This window comes from Phyllobates terribilis, unplaced genomic scaffold (genome assembly GCF_046119375.1).
Source record: "Phyllobates terribilis strain yellow unplaced genomic scaffold, ASM4611937v1 Scaffold_2__4_contigs__length_985480577, whole genome shotgun sequence".
In the NCBI taxonomy this organism is placed as follows: Eukaryota; Metazoa; Chordata; class Amphibia; order Anura; family Dendrobatidae; genus Phyllobates; species Phyllobates terribilis.
Genome location: NW_027362762.1, coordinates 823,352,295 through 823,379,424, shown reverse-complemented (window position 1 = coordinate 823,379,424; position 27,130 = coordinate 823,352,295). Strand labels below are relative to the sequence as shown.

At 45.5% G+C, this 27,130-nt stretch overlaps 1 protein-coding gene across 2 annotated transcripts in view; it reads left to right on the top strand.

The window, feature by feature from the left end:
- The window catches only part of SERPINF1 (serpin family F member 1), a 128,250-nt gene that overhangs the window by 41,065 nt on the left and 60,055 nt on the right, over positions 1 to 27,130 (top strand). For both annotated transcript variants that reach the window (XM_073667690.1, XM_073667691.1), the window contains one exon: positions 24,732 to 24,814. In XM_073667690.1, the coding sequence (XP_073523791.1) occupies positions 24,740 to 24,814 (75 nt within the window). In that variant the 5' untranslated portion in view covers positions 24,732 to 24,739. The remainder of the gene's footprint in view (positions 1 to 24,731; positions 24,815 to 27,130) is intronic.

The following is a 27,130-nucleotide window of genomic DNA, read 5'->3' as shown; positions in this document are numbered from 1 at the left end:
TCTAATAACCCATATTTGGGGTAACTTACTCCATTGTAGGTTATCAGAGATATGAAATGCTTCACTATATTTGTAACTCTCAAAAACTACTAAATAAATAGCTTAGGCATGGTCATCTTGTTTTCTTTTGTTTGGAGCAATATATAGACAAAAAAAATAGGCAAACCAAAAGAGGTTGTTCACCCCTGTCCTACATAATAATGTGCTGATTAATATGAATTCATTGACCTAAAGGCAGATATTGGAAATCATGTTTATATCTGTGGTTACAGCCTCATTGCAGATTTTTTTATATTGAAAGCTCAAGAGAACGTGCTTTCAAGATTTGAATGCTACTAAAAAAGTGCAGTGTACTGCAAAAAAAGAGCACAGACATGTGGTCTATGAAAAGTCCTCACTGAAAGGAGACGGATGTCAACAAATCTCCCAACCCTTCCAAACCAGAAGGCTCTGCAAGGGTATGGGATTAATGGACTCCCTTTGGTGAATATTAGGCAGAGTCAATATTTTTCTTGGCTTCCACTTGGGCTCGATTCTCAGGGTCAACTAGGAGTCACTTTTGGAGCATATTATCCCAACAAGAGGAGCTGAAGATCTGAGGATGGTTGGGTTGCGTGGAGAGGACCCTGATGGCACAGGTTTCTCCAGGAGGGACATCCAATATGCCCAATTTACCATAATTGTGCTAAGACCATCTTTCCCTAAAAGGCCAGAGTGTTTGCTTTCTCAGTTTCACACATTGAAGGGATCTACATATGTAGCGCCCCGAGGGCTCGGCCACTACAGGGGTATTGCACCTCTGCCAGAGGTGTGGTATTCCACTCCCAGGTAAGGATGGAGTATGGACCAGGGCTCAGTTAGCTGCATACAGCACACTCACCCCATTTCCGAGGGACAGCTCAACGGTACTCCCATTAGACAAAAATGCAGGTACGACAGACCATGTCCCTGGCTGGAGTGGGGAGGAGGGAGGAATACCCAGTGATGTAGGAGCAGATAGGGGTTGGTTCCTGAGCGTAGATAGGAGCCCATTGGTTGCTGGTCACCTGAGCTCGTGGCTAGAGGGAGGTATAAAAGGTGGGCACCATCTTAGCTCTGGGTTGAGTAGAGTCAGTCTGTGCAGAGAGAGGAGAAGACAGGGAGTAGAGGCTCTGTAGGAGCTCTACTCCAGAGTGGGCCTAGGGAGAGGCCGAGGAAGAGAGTGGAGTGGAAAGAGAGAGGAGGTGAAGGGGAGCTGTGGTTCCTTCTCAGCCCAGCTCCACGAGAAAGGAGAAGAAGAAGGAACAGGAAAGAAGGAGAAGAGAGAGAGAGAAACAGAAGGGCTCAGGAACAAGAAGGCAGAAGGGACCCTAAGAACCCACGAGAATACAGGGTGAAGGGTCAGGCAGATTAAGGGTACCGGATCCCAAGTTGGTGGAGGAGAAACTACCCTCAGCCAAAGACCGGAGGTCGTGATCATTTATTGGTGCGACACCTCATCAAACCTGCTAGGAAGGCACCATATAGAACAGTGGGGAACGGGATCCACGTTTACCTGCACAAGTTCGCGGCAGCTGGACAAAAGTGGGTCACTGGTGAGGCAGGCCAGAGAAAGGATTGAAGGGGGTCCTGGGCCATGCTCTTGAACTGTCTGGGAGTTGACCGAGCCCCACACCTGGTGGACGCAGCACGGCTCGGGCGGTCACTGCTGACAGAAGTGACCCGGAACAAATGAACTGTGAGTAAAGACCCTGGACTGTAACTTGTTGTCTGTGTGCTCCTTCACGCCTCCAGCACTACCGGTACTGGGACTCTCACTACCATCACTCCCACCATTTGCTACACTGCCCTGAGGCTGCACTCTTCCCGTGGGGAGTCACACCACCTCAGCTGCACCCACCATCAGCCCCAGCGGTCTACCCTGCAGCGGCGGTTCCTAATGACTGCAAATCCACGGGTGGCGTAGTCGGACATCATTTAAAACTTATAAAGGGACTACCACTGGTCTGACCACCCTGAGCCACGGACCGGGTCGCCACTACTACCCCCATCGTTCCCCTATTGCCCGGATCCGAGTGCCCCACGGCCCAGGGGGCGAGTCACATATATTTTCACTTAATTCTATACCTGCATAAAGGTGACCTGGAGTAAGGTCAGCAAAGTACCAACATTAAACATTGAAGTGATAGTCAAGCGGGTCATACAAATAATTTAAGATTAATTTCAATAAAGTAAAATTTGTCAAGATGCTTTAAATTTCCTACTTTTCTTATGGTAACAGATGAACAATACCTTCTTATGCCTGGTTCCTCTACACATATATCACTTTAATACTGTATGTTGTGGCAATTAATCTACTTTGGATTGGGAAATTGCACGAGACAGCAATGTGTAATTCACCGCTGTAGAGCTATTTGATGTCAAGCACATGAAAAACACAAATATGTTGATTTCACACAAATGAAGTAGACCATGAAGGATATCCATGGGTCACTGCTATTCTCATTTCCCTGGAGAAAACAAATGTCCTGCAGAATTAGCACAGAAGTCAAGAACTAACATATACAGTTTAAGAGCATTTTGTACTAATGGGTTCACACACATCCACACGTTTTCTTTGTCTATAGTTAGAATTTATAAATGGCTTACATCTGTTTGTGGAAATTTGCCTTAAGTTTGATCTGAATACTGTGACATATGCATTGCTGTCAGTTTTTATAAAAAGATACCTTCTCTAGGGAACAGTGGAAGATATACTTATATAAGATTTATCAACCCTCTTTGGCCCATATAAAAATGTGATCATTTGCCTGGGAAAGGGACAGAAAAATATAATATATTCTAAGCTGAATAAGTTGCCATGTGTTGCTTTACTTGACTGTTGCTGTGTACTCGTCAGCTACTGTTACAAAAAATATTTTTATATTTATACATGTTGACTCTGAGTAATCATCCAAATACATGCATGTTCTGTGAAATATCCATATTTTTATCTGCTATTTCATTAGTTGCTGAGACCCGTACAGATCAGCAGAACAGGGAATTTTTATCCTTGATGGGTTTCTTTTATCCCCTTTACAGAATTGAGTGGCAGGTCAGACACCCAACCATCGCTCTCTATGGAGATGCCGGGAAAAATACGAGTGCAGCTGCATTGAGAATGAATGGAGTTGTGGTTGAGCATCTGCTCTGCCATGTCCTCTACATTCTAATGGATATAAAAGTTCCCCGTTCTGCTGATCGTTGCAGATCCCAGCAGTAGGAACCCCATTGATCATAAAGTTATCACCTATCTGTAATGTGGAGCGCAGCGGCAGTTGTGGGCGAGGTACTCGTCTTCCACGCCACATGAAAATAGGTGTCCTGGCTGGGTGCATGGACTTTAGCTGTTTCGAGGATTCGCCTCTGCAGACTGCATGGTGTTGTTGTACTTGACTGGCCAGGAACGGATGTTACAGAGTGAATTGAGGGAGGTCACAGTTCAAAAATATACTTCTTTTTACTGAAGAATAGCTTAATAGGAAATATGCACAGCAGATAGTAGGTATACATCTTCATGGATGTTTCTCTAGTAACATGGAACAGCATCACAAACATTTCCTTCTCTTCTGAAGTCACTCGGTCTTTCTCTGTTACTATCTCTTCTCTTAACAGAGCCCAGCACACTACTAGTGGAACTACCTTCATTCTCAATAACATCACTACATTCTAATAATCAAGAGCCCTAACCTCCAATCCACAGTATTCTGTCCTTCTCTCCGTAGTAGAGTTTCTGTGCCAATATGGTGGCTACTCAGCTTCCTTTTCTACTGACACCTCCAAACTACAACGAGGGGCATTTCCTCTTTTCTTCTAGCTTTCCTTTCCCTTGCACATTTCGTTTTCCTACTCTATCTCTGTTTCGACTCCGAATTGCTACTCGCTTCTCTTTTAGTTGTCTCTTCTCTGCAGAGCCCTACTATCTGCCTCACTTGTCTTCCTCTTGGTACAGGGACACTCAATACATGCGGCTCTGCTAAATAGCCAGATCTCAGGCCTGTTACAGCTGCCAGCTGGGCCCGAATTACACTTCTAAGGAAGTTATCTATTATGGCGGCAACTTACATGACGCCTCAGCGCCACCCCAATTATCGTGAGGTTTCTCCTCGTGGCAGGCCTTTCCACTAAAGTTTGTTTCCTCCTGTACTCTCCTGCAGGACAGCTACAGCATGGTGTTTCCATCTGGCCTCAGGGGGGCGTGGCCGGTCTCTGAAGGAATTTTACCCTGCTGTGTCTTGAAGAGATCTGGCTCCCCAGGTTATCCCATGCGAGCAGATTCTATTTAAGGCAGCTCCTCCCGCCATGCTATCCTGTATTCTGCTTCTCGTTACCAACCCGGCTAGTTTCCTTCCTGCCTGACCTCTCTGCTCTTGACCCCGGCTACTTATACTGATCCTGTGCTGCCTGCCCCGAACTCAGACAGTTTCACCATGCGTTGTCTTTGCCCTCCTGTACTGCGCCTCTGACCCTCCGATGCCTACTTACTACCGTTTGCTGGGCAGAACATCGCTTCATCATAAAACAATGCAAAACAGTAAATGTGCAAAACAATGCATTATATCAACAAAGATTCTTCAAGGGGTGTGGGCAGCATATCCACCTCCTTACATATCTATTAATGACTCTGACTAGTGTTGAGCAAGCACTAAAATGCTCGGGTGCTCGAAGCTCGGGCTGAGCTCACCGTGATACTCGGGTGCTCGACCCGAGCAACGAGCCCAATGTTAGTCTATGGGAGACCCGAGCATTTTTGCGGCGGCACCCCCGCCAGTCTGTAGAAAGCCTAAAAAGTGCCCAAAACGATAGTGACAGTGCTCAAAAGACATGGGGACAGCATGGGCATCGCCCCAGGAAGCATTTCTAACCCCCAGGTCACTGCTGTCAACAACGTGGTCAGAGGTATTAAGCCACTTTTACGGGCTCACAATAAAATGTTCAAAAACAAAAAACAAAACTGAAACGGTTTTCCTGTGAAATATGTTAAGGAACTTCCTTTCCAGGGTAAAGACTTGTGTATAAGGTAAAATAAATAACCAAAAACAAAAATACTCCTCCACACCTTGGGCTATGTTCACAAGTAGCATTTTTTATGCGTTTTTGCACTTTCAACCGTGACAAATGCATTCACCGGGAAATGTCATTTTAACATTTTACAACCTTATCTGGCCATGTGCTGTGTGACACATGCATACAGTGCTGAAAAGACATGGGAACAGCATGGGGAAGACCCCTGGAAGCATCTCTGACACCCAGGTCACTGCCTAAAAGTGTGCACATCAGAAGTGATCTTTGCCGCATCAGAAGATGCAGACTTGCAACTATCCCCGTGCAAGCCCTTGTCCCAGGGCAGTGTTCAATTGTACCTCCCCCATTCCTTGCAATGCAAGCGTAAGTGTGCAACCTGCCACCCACCCACCCCCAGGCTGCAATACCATACTGCTAGCTTGCTTGCACTTGAAATTGGGCCTTTTAGGCATGTGGAGGCAGACGCCGGCCATCATGTCATGGCTGCATCGGCGGCCTGGTATCCATACTCAGTTCCCAGCCACCCGGCGGCCGGATGTCCACGCTCGGTCCCCAGCCGCCCCGCGGCCGGGTGTCCACACACGGTCCCCAGCCGCCTAGGGGCGGCAGGGTGTCCATACACCGTCCCCAGCCGCCCCTATTTCTCCTTGGAACTTCCCCCCATTTTTCTTAGCCTGGCCTGCTGTAGGGCAGCATTGGACGAGCCCACCAGAGAACCAGACTCCTCCGGTGGGCCCTGGCTTCTCCATCAGGGGAGTTGAGAGTGCCAAGGTGAGGAGCATGATGATGATGATAGAAGTTAGCATCTGCTTTGTGTTCTTGGAATGCAAGCGCATGTATGTAGTAGCGGCTAGGCCTGAGGTGGTCAGCGTTTTGGCGCATATCCTACCTCCTCCGAGGATTGCTGGATGTTTTCCTGCTACTATCCCAGTTCTATGACTCCCGTTAAAACAAAGCTTCAGGTGATGAATGATGGATGAGGTGGTGGCAAAGGAGAAAGAGCAGGAGGAACAGGGACCATTCACATCAATATCAGGCCAGTCAACCACACATGTCTTGTAGGATATGTTTCTGTACCAAAAGGAGCGGTTTCGGCTACACAGTTATAGGTCATGCAGTGAGTGCAATGCCTACCAAAAATTTCGAGGCACTCCAATGCCCCTTGGAAGTGACATGGAGGTCAGAGGGCCTTAACTAAACCGTTTTTTCTATTTATAGCAACTGGGTCTCCTGTGCACTGTTGGCCTAAGCAGTGAATGGAAGGCTTTCCAAAAATTATGAGGAACTGCAATGCCCCTTGAAACAGAAGTGGATTACAGTATACTAAAAACCTTCTACCCATTATTGGGGAGTGGGTCTCCCTTAGTGTTCGCCTATGCATTGAAAAGCAAAAGCTGACTAAAATTAGGAGGAAATGCAATGCCTGTTGGAAGAATGGTGGAGGTCGCAGTGGTATAAAAAGACAATATGAATGCCCCTTGGAAAAGTGGTGGAGGTCGCAGTAGCTTAACAAGACGGTTTTAATGCCCCTTGGATGAGACATGGAGGTCGCAGTAGCTTAACAAGACGGTTTTAATGCCCCTTGGAAGAGACGCGGAGGTCGCAGTGGCTTAACAAAACGGTTTTAATGCCCCTTGGAAAAGTGGTGGAGGTCGCAGTAGCTTATCAAGACGGTTTTAAGGCCCCTTGGAAAGGTGGTGGAGGTCGCAGTAGCTTAATAAGACGGTTTTAATGCCCATTGGAAGAGACGTGGAGGTCGCAGTGGAATAAAAAGACAATATCAATGCCCCTTGGAAAAGTGGTGGAGGTCGCAGTAGCTTAACAAGACGGTTTTAATGCCCCTTGGAAGAGACGTGCAGGTCGCACTAGCTTAACAAGACGGTTTTAATGCCCCTTGGAAGAATGGTGGAGGTCGCAGTGGAATAAAAAGACAATATCAATGCCCCTTGGAAAAGTGGTGAAGGTTGCAGTAGCTTAACAAAACGGTTTTAATGCCCCTTGGAAGAGACGTGGAGGTCGCAGTAGCTTAACAAGACAGTTTTAATGCCCCTTGCAGAAGTGGTGGAGGTCGCAGTAGCTTAATAAGACGGTTTTAATGCCCCTTGGAAGAGACGTGGAGGTCGCAGTGGAATAAAAAGACAATATCAATGCACTCTGGAAAAGTGGTGGAGGTCGCAGTAGCTTAACAAGACGGTTTTAATGCCCCTTGGAAGAATGGTGGAGGTCGCAGTACCTTAACAAGACGGTTTTAATGCCCCTTGGAAGAATGGTGGAGGTCGCAGTGGAATAAAAAGACAATATCAATGCCCCTTGGAAAAGTGGTGGAGGTCGCAGTAGCTTAACAAAACGGTTTTCATGCCCCTTACAAGAGCCATGCAGTACAGCATATTAAAAACATTATTCCCATTATTGGAGAGTGGGTCTCCCATAGTCTTTGCCTATGCCTTCCAAGCAAAAGCTGCCAAAAATTAGGATGGAGGAACTTGCAATGCTGGCAACATGGACCACGGTCACCCTGGTGGTATAGTGGTGGTGGAGGCTGAGGATAAGGAGAAGAGCAAAATACAGCTGAAATGAGGAAGCGTATACCCATGTGTGGGTGTGAAGCGGTGCGTGGGAATACACCTCCCGAAATAACACAGTGGATTTGACTTTATGTTACTCTGCTGTCATTTGGTGATGATGAGAAGTCTGGCCTAATCCAGCCCTTTTCATTTTGATAAGGTTCAGCTTGTCAGAGGACAGGCGAGTGCGCTTATCAGTTATAATTCCCCCAGCGGCACTAAAAAACACGCTCCGATAACACGCTAGCGGCAGGGCAGGCCAGGACCTCCAAGGCATACAGAGCGAGTTCATTCCAAGTGTCCAGCTTGGATACCCAATAATTAAAAGGCACGGAGGACACTGGTACGGTCGGCAAGGTACTCCCTCACCATCTTTTGAAACTTTCCACTCCTTGTGAGAGTACCCCGCGCCTCAGGGCCTGTAAGCTGGGCGGGTCTCAGAAAACTGTCCCAGAATGTTGACAGTGTTCCCCTGCCTCTGCTGGATTGGAGTTGCGTCTCTCTCGCCTGTACGCCTTGGTTGACCTCTGCTGCTAGCGTGTTCAGATGAGAATTTTTTTAACAGTTCTGCAGCAAGGGCCTTCTGGTACTGCCCCATTTTTGTAGACCTCTCCACCTCAGGAATAAGAGAGTGAAAGTTCTCCTTGTAGCGGGGGTCTAAAAGTGTCACCAACCAGTAATGACTGTCACCCAACATTTTGACGACGCGAGGGTCACGGTTAAGGCAGCGTAACATAAAGTCAGCCATGCGTGCCAGTCTGGTAACGGGCAAGACTTCCGTGTCCTCACCAAGATGACGACTGACCATGCTCTCCTCCTCCTCCCCCCTGTCCTCAGGCCACCCACGCTGAACCGACGGTATGACAGTTGTACAGGTACTACCGTCTAGAGCGCATGATACCAGCTCCTGTTCTTCCTCATCCTCCTCCTCCTCTCCCTCATTGTCCCCCAATGCACGTTGGGATGAGATGAGGCTGGGCTGTGTGTAATCGCCCGTTACGGCTTCTTGATCCATCTCATCATACTCTGGCTGCAATGCCTCCTCTTTAATTCTCTGCAGAGAGCGTTGCAAAAGACAGAGAAGTGGGATGCTGACACTAATGATGGCGTCATCGCCACTTACCATCTTGGTGGACTCCTCAAAGTTTGTCAGGATGGTACATATGTCAGACATCCAGGTCCACTCCTGAGGTCTTATGTGTGGAGTCTGACTTGAATATCGACGGCCTTGTTGCAGCTGGTACTCCACAACTGCTCTCTTCTGCTCACAAATCCTTTGCAACATGTGGAGGGTAGAGTTCCAATGTGTTTGGACATCACACACCAGTCAGTGTACCGGAAGCTGCAAACGCTGCTGCAACACAGCAAGGGCGGCGGAAGCTGTAGCCGACTTGCGAAAATGAGCTGACAGGCGGCGTACTTTGACGAGCAGATCTGGCAACTCGGGGTACGATTTAAGAAACCGCTGAACCACGAGGTTAAGCACATGAGCCAGGCATGGTACGTGTGTGATCTGTGTGCGGCCACCACACTGCTTCTTCCTGCCTGTTGGGGTACTCTGCCTCCCTCCCCCTGTGTGCTGCTGGCCTCGCTCTGCGTGTCCTCCTGCCACGTTGGGTCAGTAACTAGATCGTCCACCACCTCCTCCTCTTCCACTTGCGCACCACGATCCTCCTCCTCACTTTGTGGCAATTGTGTCTCGTCATCGTCCACCTCTTGTGACAAATTGCCAGCGTCGACTTCCTGTGGCCATGGCTGTTCAAATATTTGGGCATCGCTACATGGGATCTCCTCTTCCACCACTTCAAGCGGAGCAGGCGAGGGGCACAAATATGAAAATGGACCAGTGAACAGCTCTTCAGAGTGTCCAAGTGTGGGATCAGTTGCTGTCTGACGACACTCGGCATGGTGGGAGGAAGGAGCATCAGGGTGAGGAGGAGTATGCGGTCGAGACTCACGGCTACTAAAACTTGACTGTAGGTGGTGGTGCCCAGGTATCTGGAAGTATTATCTGCTATCCAATTAATAACCTGTTCACACTGATCAGTTCGCAATACTGGTGTTGCAGTGTGCTTCCCTAGTAATTCGGTAAAGAAGTGGGAGCGGGAAGATGTGGCTGTTGGTTGTAGCACATTTTCTCCATGGCCACGGCCCCATCCTCTACACGCACCATCACCAGAACGTCCTGTTCCACGTCCCTTGCCACGCTCCTTGCCCATTGTAACTGAAGTAAAATAGCTTACACTCGCACTATCAATGGAAAAAGGGTAATAAAAAGGAGATTAGAACCGTGGAAGAGGAAAACCACAGTTCTATGTCTCTGGCCTACACCAGACTCTTTTAAACAGATATATTGGTGTCTGACCAGTCAGGGAGACATTATTACTGTTTTTTTTTACGGCAAAAAATGCCAAAAGCAGGATAATACAGAGATTTGACCCGTGGAACTGCAAAACCATGGTTCTAGTTATCTGGCCTACACCAGACTCTTTTAAACAGATATATTGGTGTCTGACCAGTCAGGGAGACACTATTACTGTTTTTTTTATGGCAAAAATTGCCAAAAGGCGGATAATACACAGATTTGACCCGTGGAACTGCAAAACCACAGTTCTATTTCTCTGGCCTACACCAGACTCTTTTAAACAGATATATTGGGGTCTGAACAGTCAGGGAGACACTATTACAGTTTTTTTTTACGGCAAAAAATGCCAAAAGCAGGATAATACAGAGATTTGACCCGTTGAACTGCAAAACCACAGTTCTATTTCTCTGGCCTACACCAGACTCTTTTAAACAGATATATTGGTGTCTGACCAGTCAGGGAGACACTATTACTGTTTTTTTTTACGGCAAAAAATGCCAAAAGCAGGATAATACAGAGATTTGACCTGTGGAACTGCAAAACCACAGTTCTATTTCTCTGGTCTACACCAGACTATTTTAAACAGATATATTGGTGTCTGACCAGTCAGGGAGACACTATTACAGTTTTTTTTTACGGCAAAAAATGCCAAAAGCAGGATAATACAGAGATTTGACCCGTGGAACTGCAAAACCATGGTTCTAGTTATCTGGCCTACACCAGACTCTTTTAAACAGATATATTGGTGTCTGACCAGTCAGGGAGACACTATTACAGTTTTTTTGACGGCAAAAAATACCAAAAGCAGGATAATACAGAGATTTGACCTGTGGAACTGCAAAACCACAGTTCTATTTCTCTGGTCTACACCAGACTATTTTAAACAGATATATTGGTGTCTGACCAGTCAGGGAGACACTATTACAGTTTTTTTGGACGGCAAAAAATGCCAAAAGCAGGATAATACAGAGATTTGACCCGTGGAACTGCAAAACCATGGTTCTAGTTATCTGGCCTACACCAGACTCTTTTAAACAGATATATTGGTGTCTGACCAGTCAGGGAGACACTATTACAGTTTTTTTGACGGCAAAAAATACCAAAAGCAGGATAATACAGAGATTTGACCCGTGGATCTGCAAAACCACAGTTCTATTTCTCTGGCCTACACCAGACTCTTTTACACAGATATATTGGTGTCAGACCAGTCAGGGACACACTATTACAGTTTTTTTTTTACGGCAAAAAATGCCAAAAGCAGGATAATACAGAGATTTGACCCGTGGAACTGCAAAACCACAGTTCTATTTCTCTGGCCTACACCAGACTCTTTTAAACAGATATATTGGTGTCTGAACAGTCACAGACACACTCAATTTTTTTTTTTTTGGGGGGGGGATACCAAAAGGATAATAAGACGTGTATTTGTACAGTCTGACTGAGGAAAAATAAATAAATACAGGATTTAGATAAAAAAAAAAAGAATTTTTCCTGGGCCCTGAGACCGGGGGATAAGTCTAGCAATTTGACCAACAGGAGCACACAGGACTGTAATGCAGCGTTTGCTGGTATAACCACTGCGTCTCCTATACAGCCTGCCTGATATCTGGGATGGATATTAGTCCTGAGAAGGACTGTTTGTTTGATTTGGCAGGTTTTAGAGACCCTACACTACATATTTTGCACTATATATCTCTCCCTAACTCAGCAGCACTCTCACTACACTGTCTGATCCCGGGCGACTGTGTCCAAGATGGCGGCGCCCGGTTTTAAATACTCGAGGTGACGCTGTGCGGCCAGCCAGTCACTGTAATGCCCACAAACAACATGGCTGCGGCATTACAGTGACTGGCTGGCAATCCCTGCATGTTCATTGGCTCTGTAAAGAGCGCCAAAAGTGCAGGGCGGAGACCCGAGCTCCCGCCCGAGTAACCCAGAAATTCTCGGTGCTCGCCGAACATCCCGAGTAGTGAGATGCTCGGACGAGTAACGAGCAGTGTCGAGCATGCTCGCTCAACACTAACTCTGACCAATCCTAAGAATTAAGGAATAACATCGCTGATTCAGTGCTGTGACATCTTCATAGTTTTTCCTGCAGAGCAACGCTGGAATCCACCAAGGAACTGATGCCGGCCATATTAACTTCTATGGAGCCATGATGGTGCGGGTGGCAAAGAATGCCCTTTTGCCGAGGAAAACTGTCAAAGTGACGCAGTGCTGTGGCCCCTTTATTTTATGGATGAGGAAATTTCTCAGAGGTTGCGTCCATTGTGGTCATTACGAAATGGCATATCTTAAATGAATCTGCTTCAGATTTGCACATCTCTTAATTCAAGAGAGTCTGTGTGATTCTCTTGCCATGGCTTTTTGGTGGAGGGTGTCACTCAATCTTTGTCCTAAGTAGATCAGGAATTTTCTATTAAAGTAGGAGGGACCGTGCCAGTGTTGCCAACACTTTCTAAAGTGACAGCCTTTTTGGCTTACTTTCCATGAGGTAGTGTTCTGTTCATAGTTACACTTTTCTCTGATGTTTGAAGTATTACTATTATTTTAATGGCAATAACAGAACATTCAGCAGCACTATTCTGGAAAATACCAGAACCTCAGAGTTTTAAGAGGAAGATTTGTTGGCAGCGGATTAATCTCTATACAGTCATTCAACAGTGAAAATATATTTATTCAGGAACAAAGATAACACACCTTACAACTGGTATTTCTTATAGCTTAGGATCTTAGCATCTTGTATGACAGCTTGCAAAGTAAAAGTAAAATGTGCTCTTTTTACAATGTATTGTTGGCAAAATAACACTATTGCTTGAGACAGAAACTCATGTACTAATAACAGTAGCAAACAATAGTTGTGACAACACAGAATTTCTTCTTAATTATCCAGATGTATAAATCAGTAGGCCAGGAGCCATACACCTTTATTTTTATGTTGACTTTTGAATTTTTGTTCTTCTTTGGTTGATCAACACAGACTATTGTTTGAATAATCCTGAATGTTGATCACTTGAGTTGACATTTGGTAATTGATGAATGGCTGTTATTTACATCTTATATCAGCTCCTACAAGGTATCGTCTGCTACTTTTGCAAAACAGCGACTCAGGATCCTTGAACAATGGATGTTTGCTAGATATGTTAAATACCATTGTAGGGTGTTTGCCAGTCAACCTTGGGGGATAAGCTGTGGATACTCGAGCCCTGTGGAATAATATCATCATCCCTTATCCTTGACCTGTGGATGTGTGCTTGAAAGGACAATTGTGAACTATTTAAGGGGCATATAGCTCTGTATCAAGGAGACTTTACAAAGAGACAGCCAAGAGATACTCTTTAGCACAGCAACCAGGACACATGCTCCATCAAGAGGAATACAGATCTGCTCCATTGACTATCACTGAACTCTCAGTGACGTTATGAGGAAATCCAGGTTGGGACAATCAGGTCACCTGGCCACATGCCTCACTGCTCTATTCCCGGCGGGCCAGTGGAAGGGTGAGACTCTGTAACTTGCACCATGTTGTCTATTTGCTGGGACTGTTCTATATGTTATTGTCTGTTTGGTGGTTCAATAAAGTATTACCACACTGTTTTACTCTCACCCTGTGTTGTCTGAGTAGTATTACGCCCACGAGAGACCACGTGTCTTCACAGTAGTTGATGCAATATATACAATAATAAGCATTATTCCAACAAGATTCCAAGTATATTGTTGTCTACAGTAGAGAGACTGGGGCAAACCTCCCCCCCAGTATCTCCAGAAATGTACACGAGTAATGTTACAGAAAGCGGGCACACTAGGTAAGGTGAATCATCTAAGCCCAAGGTCTTGGTAGGCACATGGACCACGGGTGTCATTGTAGCAAATAGCAGAGTTACTGGAGGCAAAGTAAAAGTCTTCAAGGGGTCCTGGAAGCCACAAGAAGAAAGGAAACTTCCTGGAAGCCGCAGGCAGACACGTAGAGGCAACCTGAAAGTCTTAAGAGGACAAAACTCTGGAGTAATAAGAAAGTCTAAATACCATGTAAGCCACAGGCAGCTAGGAGATGTCCCGAAAATCATCGGAAACACAACAGAGGTTCTAGAAGACTTGGAACAGGTAGCAGACAGATCTCTGGACTAACTAGAAAGTCTAAATATCATGGAAGCCTCATGGAAACAGGTAAAGTCCTGTTAATCACTGACAGGTAGCAAGGTTATTGGAAGCCACAGGCAAAAAGGTAAAGCCCTGAAGATCACTGGCAGGTAGCAGGGTTATTGGAAACTGCAGACAAACAGGTGAAGTCCTCCATTGACAGGTAGCAAGGTCACTGGAATACTGGACACAGAGAAACAAGTGAAGTCCAGAACAACACTGACAGCAAGTTTCCTGGAAGCCACAGACAAGTGAAGTCCTGAAGACCACTGACAGGCAGCAGGGTTACTGGAAGCCTCAGACAAACAGGTGAAGTCCTGAAAACCACTGACAGGTAGCAGGATTACTGGAAGCTGCAGACAAGTAACTCAGGGAATAGAAACCACAGGCGACCAGGACACGGCCTGGAAACTGTGTACAGGAACTGTGCACAGACAAATTAAGAGAGTTACTTGAAAGTCTTAATACAATACCAAGACACAGGTATGTGTCTCGGGAGGCCTTATATAGGCCTAGGAAATAAAACACACGGGTGCATGCCGGGCTACTTGCAAAGTCCGATGAGGAGCACAAGAAAATCGAATGGACCGGGGCAGGTGTGTAACAGGTAACCTTATTACTCACTGCCAAAAATAAGTAATGTTATAAAATACCAAATAAATCAATACTCACCAGTTGTAACCCGTCTCCGGTGCCAGAGTTTCGGTGATAACCCACAGGACTGGAAGCGATAATGTCTCATTCTACAAACCTAGGACTTGACTTTGAACTTCCTTTGACAACTTATACAAAAATCACAGACAGACAACATATTTTACAGACACATTGAAAAACTATAATGAACAATGAAGTTTATAAATTATATATTGTTTATGCTCATAATAAGCAGCATTTACTGTGAACTAATGACAAAGGAACTAAAATGTTTTTATAGAGTGTTCAGGAATTTTTGGCTGCTAGCCACTAAGACCAGTGATTGGCTGCAGAGTTTAGAGTTCTGGTCATACCACCAGAAGCAACGGCGCCCTGTTCCAGTCACCTGACTACCGCAGCCAATCACTGAACTCAGTTGTGAGATGATCGAAGAACTGGATGTTATCACTATCAGTTCTGGTGGAGACCACTGGAACCTTTATATACAGACTGTTCTCTTCAGGTCATTGACCAGGTCATCCCGTGTAGTTCTGGGCTGATTCCTGACCTTTCTCAGAATTATCCTTACGCCACAAGGCGAGAACTTCCATGGAGCCCCAGACCGAGGAAGATTGATAGTCATCTTGTGTTTCTTCCACTTTCTAATAATTGCGCCAACAATTTTTGCCTTCTCAACAAGCTGCTTGCCTATTGTCCTGTAGACCATCCCAGCCTTGTGCAGGTCTACAATGTTGTCCCTGGTGTCCTCAGACAGCTCTTTGGTTTTGGCCATGGTGGAGAGGTTGGAATGTGATTGATTGAGTGTGTGGACAGTTGTCTTTTATATAGGTAGCGAGTTCAAAAGGTGCAATTAATTCAGGTAATGAGTTTTTCTTTAAGAAGCCCTCATACTCTCCACTAACAGATCTGTGAGAGCCAGAATTCTTGATGGTTGGTAGGTGACAAATACTTATTTTATGCAATAAAATGCAGTTTAATTATTTAAAAATCATACAGTGTAATTTTTTGTTTTTTATTTTTAGATTCTGTCTCTCACAGTTGAAGTGTACCTACGATAAAAATTACAGACCTCTCCATTCTCTGTAGGTGGCAAAATCGGCAGCGTATCAAATACTTATTTTCCCCACTGTATACTAATAACACGGCATGCATTTTCCAGAGCTACATTACTCTTCTTTGAGCTCACTCACTCTTGTAAAAGCAGCAATGAGATTTAATTTGGAAAATTGTTGCTCAAATAATTCTGTTAATGTAAAACATATGGATCCTTAAGGAGGAGATTGCATATGATGGAATAACTAATTTGCAAGAAATGGTAAACTATCTGAATTTAATTCTACAAAATATTCTCATTTTTTAAGCCCCAAAAAGTGAAACACTTGCCAACCTATGAAACTAAGAATTAAGAGACAGAGGTGAAAGTTCGTTACGCCTCTAGTGGTTTTTACATTCTTGCATAAATGTGACCTATCTGTGACTCTGACGCAGATCGTCTAATCGCTCAAAAATGTCTTTTTGTCAGTTGTTCTATAATGCATTGGAGTTTACCCCTGAGTGATCAGAAAATGTGGTTGGAACAAGCGCTGGGGACTCTCTACATATTTTTAGCTTGTGACTACAAAGCTCTGAATAACCTTCTGCCCCCATCCACTAGAATTACAAACAACCTCCACCCCGCACTCCATTTACAAAGGCGCTCTTTATTCTCTACCTATATAACATTGTCATGTATTGTCTCTATCCTAAGCTAAAATAGTTTTCTCATTTTTACAGCTCATTTAGATGCAAAAGTCAAGTATAAAAAAATATGTAAAGGAAACGGTGTCTTTTAGTCAAAGCATGTGACTGACGTAACAGCTATGGACATGTTGACATTGAAAAAAATGGCTTGTACATATGTTATTGGTTTCAGACTGCAGTCGTCATTCCTTTGCAGACCCCCAGCCTGCTCCTCTTCTTTCATTTTCAGAGCCCCTGTTATGCAATTTGCATCCAGATAGGAGTTTCAGATTTTTATGCTGTGGGAGAGCCCATTCCAGTAATGTAGGCTGGATGTGAGGTTTCTGTGGTTTTACAGTAAAATAGGCTGAATGACAGGTCTTTGTATCCAAGGGCTGCTGTTTTAATTAGCTTATCAGCACAGCTTCTACATTGGTTTTATTTCCTCTTATAGTGCTTTCCTTCTTTTCTATAGCTTGTTTTTCCTGACCTCCCTAAGACTCAACATGCTTTCTTCCCTGTCTACATTGTGGAGACTTGTGTGCACCCCAAGCCTTTGCTTGCTGCTATCCCTAAGGCCACATTCATACATGTGCAAAAAAGAAAAAAAATCTGTGCGAAAGTATGGTTTGCCTTGAAGGAGGAGCTTTCACCAGTTTTCGCATGTTAAATTGGCCATACGAGGGAATAGTGATTACAGAGCTGAGTAAAACTAAGTTTTTATTTTTTTAATTTCTCATCCCCGTTGCAGAGGTATTAGCTTGGAACGTTTATGTTATAATTTCCGATAAGTCCAAAAGGGCTTTAGCAGAGATTCTTCTCTGGGGGCTTGTGCTTGAAAACAGAACACACACCTAGATAAGCTTAGAGCAGGCTTTCTCCTGTATGAGACATGTAATGATAGACAGTTCTCACCTCTGCAGCTACTGTGTAGAACAGGGTTGGGCAATTCATTTTCCCAAGGGGCCACATGAGAGACCGTGACTGTTGTGGAGGACGAACAAGTAGGCTGAAATTAATTATGCTCAATATTAATATTAACATATTAATTACAATTAATATTAATATAAAATAATAATTATATCACTTAATATTGAGCAGAATTAAGTATGCTGACACCCCGCTATATAACCCATGAGCCCACACAGCCCCTTATATACAATATAATCCCACACAGCCCCCTACATATAGTATGAGCCCTCACATTGCCCCTCTATATACAGTATGAGCCCCCACATAGCCCCTGTATACACTATGAGCCCCCACATAGCCGCCTATACACAGTATGGGGCCTCACTTGGCCCCTATATACAGTATGGGTTCCCACACAGTCCCCCTATATAGAGTATGAGTCACTATATACAGTAGAAGCCCACACATAGTCCCCTGTGTACAGTGTGAGCTCACAGTTACCCTTTATACACTATTAATTATTAACATATTAATTATAATTATTATATATTAATTGTATCACTTAATATTGAGCATAATAAAGTATGCTGACACCCCCTATGTAATCTGTGAGCCCACACACAGCCCCTATATACAGTATGATCCCACACACAGCCCCCTACATACAGTTTGAGTTCTCACATAGCCTCTCTATATACAGTATGAGCTCCAACACAGTCCCCTATATACTGTATGAGCCCTCACATAGCCCCTTATATACAATATGAGCCCCCACATAGCCCCCCAATATACAGTGTGAACCAACACACAATCCCCCTAAATATAGTATGAGCCCTCCAAAAGACTCTCTCTATATAGTATGAGCCCCCACACAGTATCCCTATAAAAAGTATGAGCCCCCCACATACAGTGAGCCCCCACATAATCCCCTATATTCAATATGAGCCCCACATAGCCCCTATATATAGTGTGAGCACCCACATAGCCCCTATATATAGTGTGAGCACCCACATATCCTCTCTATATAAAATATGAGCCCTCACATAGCCTTTCTATATACAGTATGAGCCACCACATAACCCCCTATACAGCCCCACATAGCCCCCTATACAGTGTGAGCCCCAACATTGCCCCCTATATAGAGTATATTGTATAGAGGCTGCTGCCAGACACTTCAGATCCACTTTTAAATCTCAATAGTAGCTAAGCTGCAGTATCCGACAGTGGCCACAAAATGGCATAGTGGAGCTGTGCTGTTCTTCTCTCTGCACTGTTTACATCCAGCCGCCATAGATGATAACAGCTAACCAGTGGGGGTTCCAGGTATCAGACCCCCACGATCTTATATTGATGATCTATCCTAACAATAGGTCATCGATATAAATGTAGTGGAAAACCCATTTAAAAGTAGCAGAATACTCTGCTGCAATCTCTCGGTGCCGCCTCTTGCTTGCTGCATTGGCAACCTTTATTTGTTCTACTATAAATGTCTCACCAATTTATTTTCTGGCTCTCTCACAAAACAGAAACCTGACAACTTATAGGAGGATCTAATGGTTTCACAAGTTTGTAGATAAAAAATAAGAATATTGATCAGATCCATTATTTAGCGGAACCCACAAAACGATTACATCTGTAAGTCATTGTCTATGGAGTATTCGTATTCTTGTATCCAACACAGTATAGGTTTCACTTTTAATCTATTTGTTCTGTTGTTTTCTGGCTGTTTACTCATTTCCAGCAGGAAAGCACAAGATCAATACATCTTTCTTTTCACCTCTGTATAGCTGCCAGCAGTCCACACTAATTTCATTACCCATGTATAACAGATGAAAAGTTCTAAACTTGGGGAACAGTCTTCAAAAATGATATCTTAATTCCATTCTTAAGAAATTGATATTGTCATACTGTTTTGTATTCTCCCTACAGTATAAATTTATGTAATGGAAGTCTACATTAAAAAGAATTTGGAAGAAACTTGGTGGGCTTTGAGGCAGGAGAGCGGTGCTAACCTATAGATGCAATTACTTAGAAATTTTAAGACCATTACAATCTGTAAAGGTGCAGCATTGTTCTTTTCTACCATCCAAACTGACAGTTGTATCTTAATTTTATTATCTAGAGCAGGGGTCCACAGCCTGTGGAGCCACATGTGGCTCGAGACTGTCTGCCAGTATTGTGCATTAGCATCAGATCTTGCAAACAGGTATGAAGACCAGGTCTCCATAGGGTGACTTTTGTGAGTAGCCTCGCATAAAAGAGCAGATCTGGATGTTTAACTGGAGGTATCATTCAATCTCCAGCTTGAGGGTGAGTGAATCTGGAAGTAATAGTGTGGTAGGAGAGCTTGACGAGAAAATATCGAATTGGGGTAAGATGGGCACTGGGCACCCCTAGATGTAAATATACTGCTTTGGTGTGACAGCTTTTGCTGTCATTATACTATTAACTAGATGATGGCCCGATTCTAACGCATCGGGTATTCTAGCATGTCTCCCGACCCTCCTTTATAATGCCCCATGCAGGAAGTCACATCCCCCGTATATAATACCCCATGCAGGATGTCACATCCCCCGCATATAATGCCCCATGCAGGAAGTCACATCCCCCGTATATAATACCCCATGCAGGAAGTCACATCCCCCGTATATAATACCCCATGCAGGATGTCACATCCCCCGCATATAATGCCCCATGCAGGTAGTCACATCCCCCGTATATAATACCCCATGCAGGAAGTCACATCCCCCGTATATAATGCCCCATGCAGGATGTCACCTCTCCCCCATATAATGCCCCATGTAGGATGTGACCTCTCCCCCCATATAATGCCCCATGCAGGATGTGACCTCTCCCCCCATATAATGCCCAATGCAGGATGTCACCTCTCCCCCCATATAATGCCCCATGTAGGATGTGACCTCTCACCCCATATAATGCCCCATGTAGGATGTGACCTCTCCCCCCATATAATGCACCATGCAGGATGTCACCTCTCCCCCATATAATGCCCCATGTAGGATGTCACCTCTCCCCCCCCATATAATGCCCCATGTAGGATGTCACCTCAACCCCCATATAATGCCCCATGCAGGAAGTCATATCCCCTGTATATCCATCCCCCCATAGTGCCCCATGCAGGTCCCCTATGGCCCCATACAAAAAAAAAAATCCAATACTCACCTCCCTTCTCAGCTGCTTCTCTGGACTCCAGCGTAGCCGGCATGTTGACGCTGTGCGCTGTGACCGGTCAGGAGAGAGCGCGGTGTAAAGACGTCACCGCGCCCTCTGACCTGAGACGTCACAGAGCATCAGCGGAAGACACAGGAGCTGCTGCGGAGGCACGGGGAGGGGTAAGTATGATGCCGGTTCCGGGGTCCTGATCGAGCGGGGGGAGGGACGGGAGGAGAGGGGAGGGACGGGAGGAGAGGAGAGGGGAGGGGAGAGGAGGGGAGGGGTAAGTATGACGCCGGGTGCCGGGGTCCTGATCAAGCGGGGGGAGGGATGGGAGGAGAGGAGAGGGGAGAGGAGAGGAGGGGAGGGGTAAGTATGACACCGGGTGCCGGGGTCCTGATCGAGCGGGGGGAGGGACGGGAGGAGGGGAGGGGAGAGGAGGGGAGGGGAGGGGTAAGTATGACGCCGGGTGCCGGGGTCCTGATCGAGCGGGGGGAGGGACGGGAGGGGAGAGGAGGGGAGGGGAGGGGCGTCACACTTGTCCTCGAGAGATAAGCGGCCGTAGCCGCTGATCTCCCGACGATAGCCGCATGTAGGTCAGCGGCGCCTGCGGTCGGGGGACTTATGCTGCGAGTAGCTGGCTGCATCGCCGCTGACCTCCGTGCCGCACATGAGCCGCTAACGGCCGCCATGTTTTTCAGAAATGCCGCATCGCTGATTGGCCGCGGCCGGACCAATCAGCGACCCGGAATTTCCAGGACAGACAGACATAAAGACAGACAGACAGACGGGATAAGATAATTATATAGTAAATGGGAGCTCTGGGTGTCACTAGGAGGGAGGCAAGAGCTGGATTTTACTTCTCTGGGAAGTCTTGATGTGGCTCATGACCCTCTCTTAGAACTTAAGGTGGCTCTCAAGGTAGGAAAGATTGGGGACCACTGATCTAAAGTGTCCTGTTTTTACTTGTGGAAACCACTGGCTGGCTTAGTGAGATTTATAAGCCAAGCAATGCTCCATGGGTAAATGTATGCAAATAAGCTCTCCTCCATCAGAAAGTTGGCTTTCTAGTGCCACCTAATGTAGGTAGTTACAGGAGCTTCTCACAAAATTAGAATATCATCAAAAAGTTAATTTATTTCAGTTCTTCAATTCAAAAAGTGAAACTCATATATTATATAGAGTCATTACAGAGTGATCTATTTCAAGTGTTTATTTCTGTTAATGTTTATGATTATGGCTTACAACCAATGAAAACGCAAAGGTCATTATCTCATTCAATTAGAATAAGTAACAAAAAACACCTGCAAAGGCTTCCGAAGCATTTAAAAGGGTCACTTAGTCTGTTTTAGTAGGCTCCACAATCATGGGGAAGACGGCTGACTTGACAGATGTCCAGAAGGCAGTCATTGAAACACTCCACAAGGAGGGTAAGCCGCAAAAGGTCATTGCTAAAGAAGCTTGCTGTATCCAAGCATATTAATAGAAAGTTGAGTGGAAGGAAAAAGTGTGGTAGAAAAAGGGGCAAAAGCAACCGGGTTAACCGCAGCCTTGAAAGGATTGTTAAGAAAAGGCCATTCAAAAATTTGGGGGAGATTCACAAGGAGTGGACTGCTGCTGAAGTCATTGGTTCAAGAGCCACCACACACAGACGTATCCAGGACATGGGCTACAAGTATCGCATTCCTTGTGTCAAGCCACTCATGACCAATAGACAACACCAGAAGCGTCTTACCTGGGCCAAGGAGAAAAAGACCTGGACTGTTGCTCAGTGGTCCAAAATGTTGTTTTCAGATGAAAGTAAATTTTGCATTTCATTTGGAAATCAAGGTCCCAGAGTCTGGAGGAAGAGTGGAGAGGCCACAATCCAAGCTGCTTGAGGTCTAGAGTGAGGTTTCCACAATCAGTGATGGTTTGGGGAGCCATGTCATCTGCTGGTGTAGGTCCACCGTGTATTATCAAGACCAAAGTCAGCGCAGCCGTCTACCAGGAAATTTTAGAGCACTTCATGCTTCCATCTGCCGACAAGCTTTTTGGAGATGGAAATTTCATTCTCCAGCAGGACTTGGCACCTGTCCACACTGCCAAAAGTACCAATACCTGGTTTAAAAACAACAGTATCACTGTGCTTGATTGGCCAGCAAACTCGCCTGACCTTAACCCCATAGAGAATATATGGGGTATTGTCAAGAGGAAGAGGAGAGACACCAGACCCAACAATGTAGACGAGCTGAAGGCTGCTATCAAAGCAACCTGGGCTTCCATAACACCTCAGCAGTGCCACAGGCTGATCGCCTCCATGCCACGCCGCATTGATGCAGTAATTGATGCAAAAGGAGCCCCGACCAAGTATTGAGCGCATTTACTGAACATACATTTCAGTAGGCCAACATTTCAGATTTTAATTTTTTTTTAAAAGCTGTTGTTATAAAGTATTTTAATTTACTGAGATAATAACTTTTGTGTTTTCATTGGCTGTAAGCCATAATCATCAACATTAACCGAAATAAACACGTGAAATAGATCACTCTGTTTGTAATGACTATATAATATATGAGTTTCACTTTTTGTATTGAAGAACTGAAATAAATTAACTTTTCGATGATATTCTAATTTTGTGAGAAGCTCCTGTATCTTAACAGTCAATGTCTGACTCTTTAAAGAGCCTTGCCATAGGACTTAACATATTTAACCAAACCAGAGGGAAAAGATACTCATCCACAGACAGTATGGGGTTTCTAGCCCCATACAATGCATCACAGAGTAGTAGTAGGCTCGGTTAACGGTCTTTACCAGACGTCTAATGAGTACGCTTTCTCCTTTTGTAGACCTCTAGCTTGCGAGGAGAGACTTATAGGCCAGGCAGTACTTCTAGGAAAAAGTGTAGCTCTTCTCAAGAAGGAAGAAAGCTGTCTTTCTATATCCACTTATTGGAGTTAGTTACCCTTTGTGCATGTCATTGTGGGCTCACTACTCAATCATATATTCTTCTCCTGATTCTGGTTGGATCAGTTATGTATTTCATGTGTTTGGAGGTCCCCCAACCTTTCTTCAAAAATAAATGTCGGAGGAAAGACAGATTGGTGGGAATGCTGGATTTCAACTTGCCCAGTCCTTTGTTTTCTTAGGATATAAGTCACTACCAGAGTTGATTGACATTGGAATAATCCCCTCTCCCCAGACTTGGATGGGCATGCATTTTTAATGTAGGTCAGGAAAAACAGCTGTTGGCTTGGTTATCAATATTCATCCCAAGACTACAGTATTTCAAGGTTGGTGTTCTCAAGGGCCCTGGAAGGAGGTATTGAATGGTCTTCACTAATGTCCTACTATATGCTGAGCATCATGGTATCATAGCTAACACAAAGGACTTTTTTCAGTTTTTCCTGATTGAACATCTATAGAAGAGAAGGCAATTGAAACCCACCATTCCCAATCTCTCCTCCCTTGACATCTGTCAGTGGGAAAATATAGGAAGCAGGTTTGTCCATCTTTCCTCTTGTGTGTATGACCAGTTTCTTACTGAAACATGGAGCTGATGATTATATAAAAAGAAGTAACTGGGAAAAGCAATAAGCAGAGGGGGTTATCAAATGTGAGCAGCCATTGTTTCCTTACATTGGATGAAACAAGATATTGTATTTTCAATGTACAGATAATGTGACTTTTTTAATCAATTTAATGAGATCTCTGTATCATACATTAAATTGATTGATTAAAAAAAAACTGGAAATCACTGTGATCTATAAGCCTTACATATTCTGATAAAAAGTTTTATATACATTTTTATTATTATGAGGCAAGAAAGTTTCTGGTAAAACATATAGATGGAGGGCACCGCCATAGGTTCATAAGGCAAAGTCCAAGGTATATCCGAGCTATATAACATCAATAAATCATTAAAGTGGTAGGCCTTGGTCACATTATTATTATTTCCTCAAATGTGCTGGAAACTCCACTATAAAGCCCTCCCTAATATAGTTATTACAGGTTCAGCGCCAATGTCCTCCAAGAGTAGTGACGGCCCCGTATTTAAACAGTGGCTTATAGTACTAGATACTACTACCAAAATCATCACCTTATCCTATGTTATGATGAGAGAATATTATGTATTCATGATTGTTATTCACATTTCATTTCTATTGTAATGTCTTCAACAGGTCTCACCATGAAGAATTACTTCGTTTTTCTTTTCGCATCAACCATTTTCTCCTTCACCAGCTCACAAGATGCTGCAGAGGAGGTGAGAAACTTTTATATCTACAACCAATAAATATTCTGTATGTCAGTGACGCGCCCCCTGGGCCTGTGCTGTGCAGGGGGATACTCGGAGCCGGATCGCTGGGGGTTGTAGTCCTCCGTGGCTGTGACCCGGTCCGTGCCCAGGGCGGTCAAACCAGTGGCAGTCTTAAATAATAACAATGTCCGACTACGCCACCCGTGGATTGCGGTCAGTGGGGACCGCCGCTGCGCTGCAGACCGCTGAGGCTGATGTAATTTGCGCAGCCGAGTATGGAATAACTCCCCACGGGAGAAGTATTGCCTCAGGGCAGCTAATGTGAGATGATGGGAGTGATGGTGTGAGCGTCCCAGTAGTAATGGTGCTGGTGTGGCGATGAAACACAGAGACGTGTGGTGCAGTTCAGGGTCTTTACTGATGGTATAACGCAGACCCTCCCGGTTAGCAGTAGGGGCCTGGTCAGTCTGTGAGCAAGCAGGATCTCCCCTGGCCAGGTGGAGTTGTAGGCCTCCCCGACTATCTGCACTATTTCCTGGCTACCTTGCTCTATGCGGGTAGAAGTAGCCCACGTCCCTGAGTATACCGTGTGGTGCTCACCCGTATGGCCGGTGACTTGGGGCCTTCCGTTAGCCTCCGCTTCACGATGGCGGTGCTGGTCCCTTGCTTGTGACCGTGCCTCCGGGCTTCTAAGGTCAGAGGACATGGAATCCCCTGCCGGTTGGATTCTGCTGCTGGACCTGGATGTCCCCACAGCCTCGGACTCCGTGTCCGGGTTTAGTGTCTTCAGCCAAGGCGAGCTCTCTAGCTTCCAGCCTCTGGCACTCGCTCCTGCTCCTACAGAGCTCCTGTTGTAACTCTCCCTGTGTCTGGAACTACACTCCAGGCTCTGACTGTGTCTCTGTCTGGGACTTCACTCACTAATCCCGCCCCAGACCCAGTTTATAAGGGCAGATTCCTCCCCTCCCAGGTCTGGGTGGGCCGTGTTGCATGCTTAGGGCTCCTGACCAGAGAAACCTCCCACTTGCTCTCAGACATAATATTTCTATTACTGTGGCAACCAGACCCCTGGGGAGCCACATTCCCCCCTAGTAAATTTTAGTACTCCGGGACTAAACACATTTTTAAAGAAACATAAATACAAGGGTATAAATGATAATACAATAACATATTTACAAGAAGCTTTAGTTCTTTAAAGGTCACGGCCTGTCCGTAACCGAGTGTCCATATCACCCAAGGTGAAGCTTTAAGCGAAGTAGGGGACCTGTCCAAAGCAAACCCCTTGCGTTGGCCCTGGGCGTGGCTGCAAGGCTGGAGCTAGCTACTTTGGGCCGCAAGTAGGCCACGCCAGACAGGTTTTCTCTTCCGCGTCCGTCTTCGCAAGAGGCACAATGTGCAACTATCTACAAGATTGTTCCGGTTATCCAGCGTCCATAACCTGTTAGTCCAAATAAATCTGCAGGGTAACTGAGAAACATGATTAATAACAGGCAACAACAAAAACCATCAACATTTCTCAATAAACAGGTAAATTTACAGTGCATTAGTTTAGATTTTCCAGCGAGCGGGCATCTGACCTCTAGTGACTCTAGTGGACCTACGGAGCTCACTAACTGGTCCTGCACTACAGGGTGTAGGAGGTGTTATGGGCAAGCTGGGCAGCTGTCTGCGCATTCTTTGGCTCACTAGGGGCACGGCAGGCTCACTACTAGCAGAGGGTTGATCCTCCTGCGCTGCTGGTGTGGACTCTTCCGCCTCCTGGGCCGGCTGCTCTTCCAGCTCTACCTGGTCTTCTGTAGGCACTTGAGGGGCTGGCTGGAGAAAGGTGAGGACGGGCACCACGATAGCATTGTTTACTTGTGTCCAGGATCGGTGAAAGTCTCCGAGTACGGTGCTGATCATTTCCTCCTTTTCCTCTACGGGTTGAGGGTCTTCCTGATCTTCATCCGTGCTTTGCAACTTCTCGGGGCACTTTTTCCGGTGGTCTCTGGAGACAGTGGCTGTGGTCTCTCCTCCATCCTTGCTGATGACGTACACCTTTGGATTATTGTGGCTTGAGGGCAGTACGGTGTATGGGTCCTTTTCCCACTGGTCGTCCAACTTATGGAGCCGCCTTTTTCTTTTCAAGACCTGCTCTCCAGGTACCAGGGGAACAGCGGGAGCATGTTGGTTATAAGTCCTCTCCTGCCTTTCTCTTGATTGACAGAGACTTCGCTCGACGCTCTCCTGTACTTTCCGGTACTGCTGCTGCCGTTCTGTATCCCAGTCTGTCTCTGGCGAGGTGTCCTCGGGTATCAGGACTCCCATATCCAGGTCAACAGG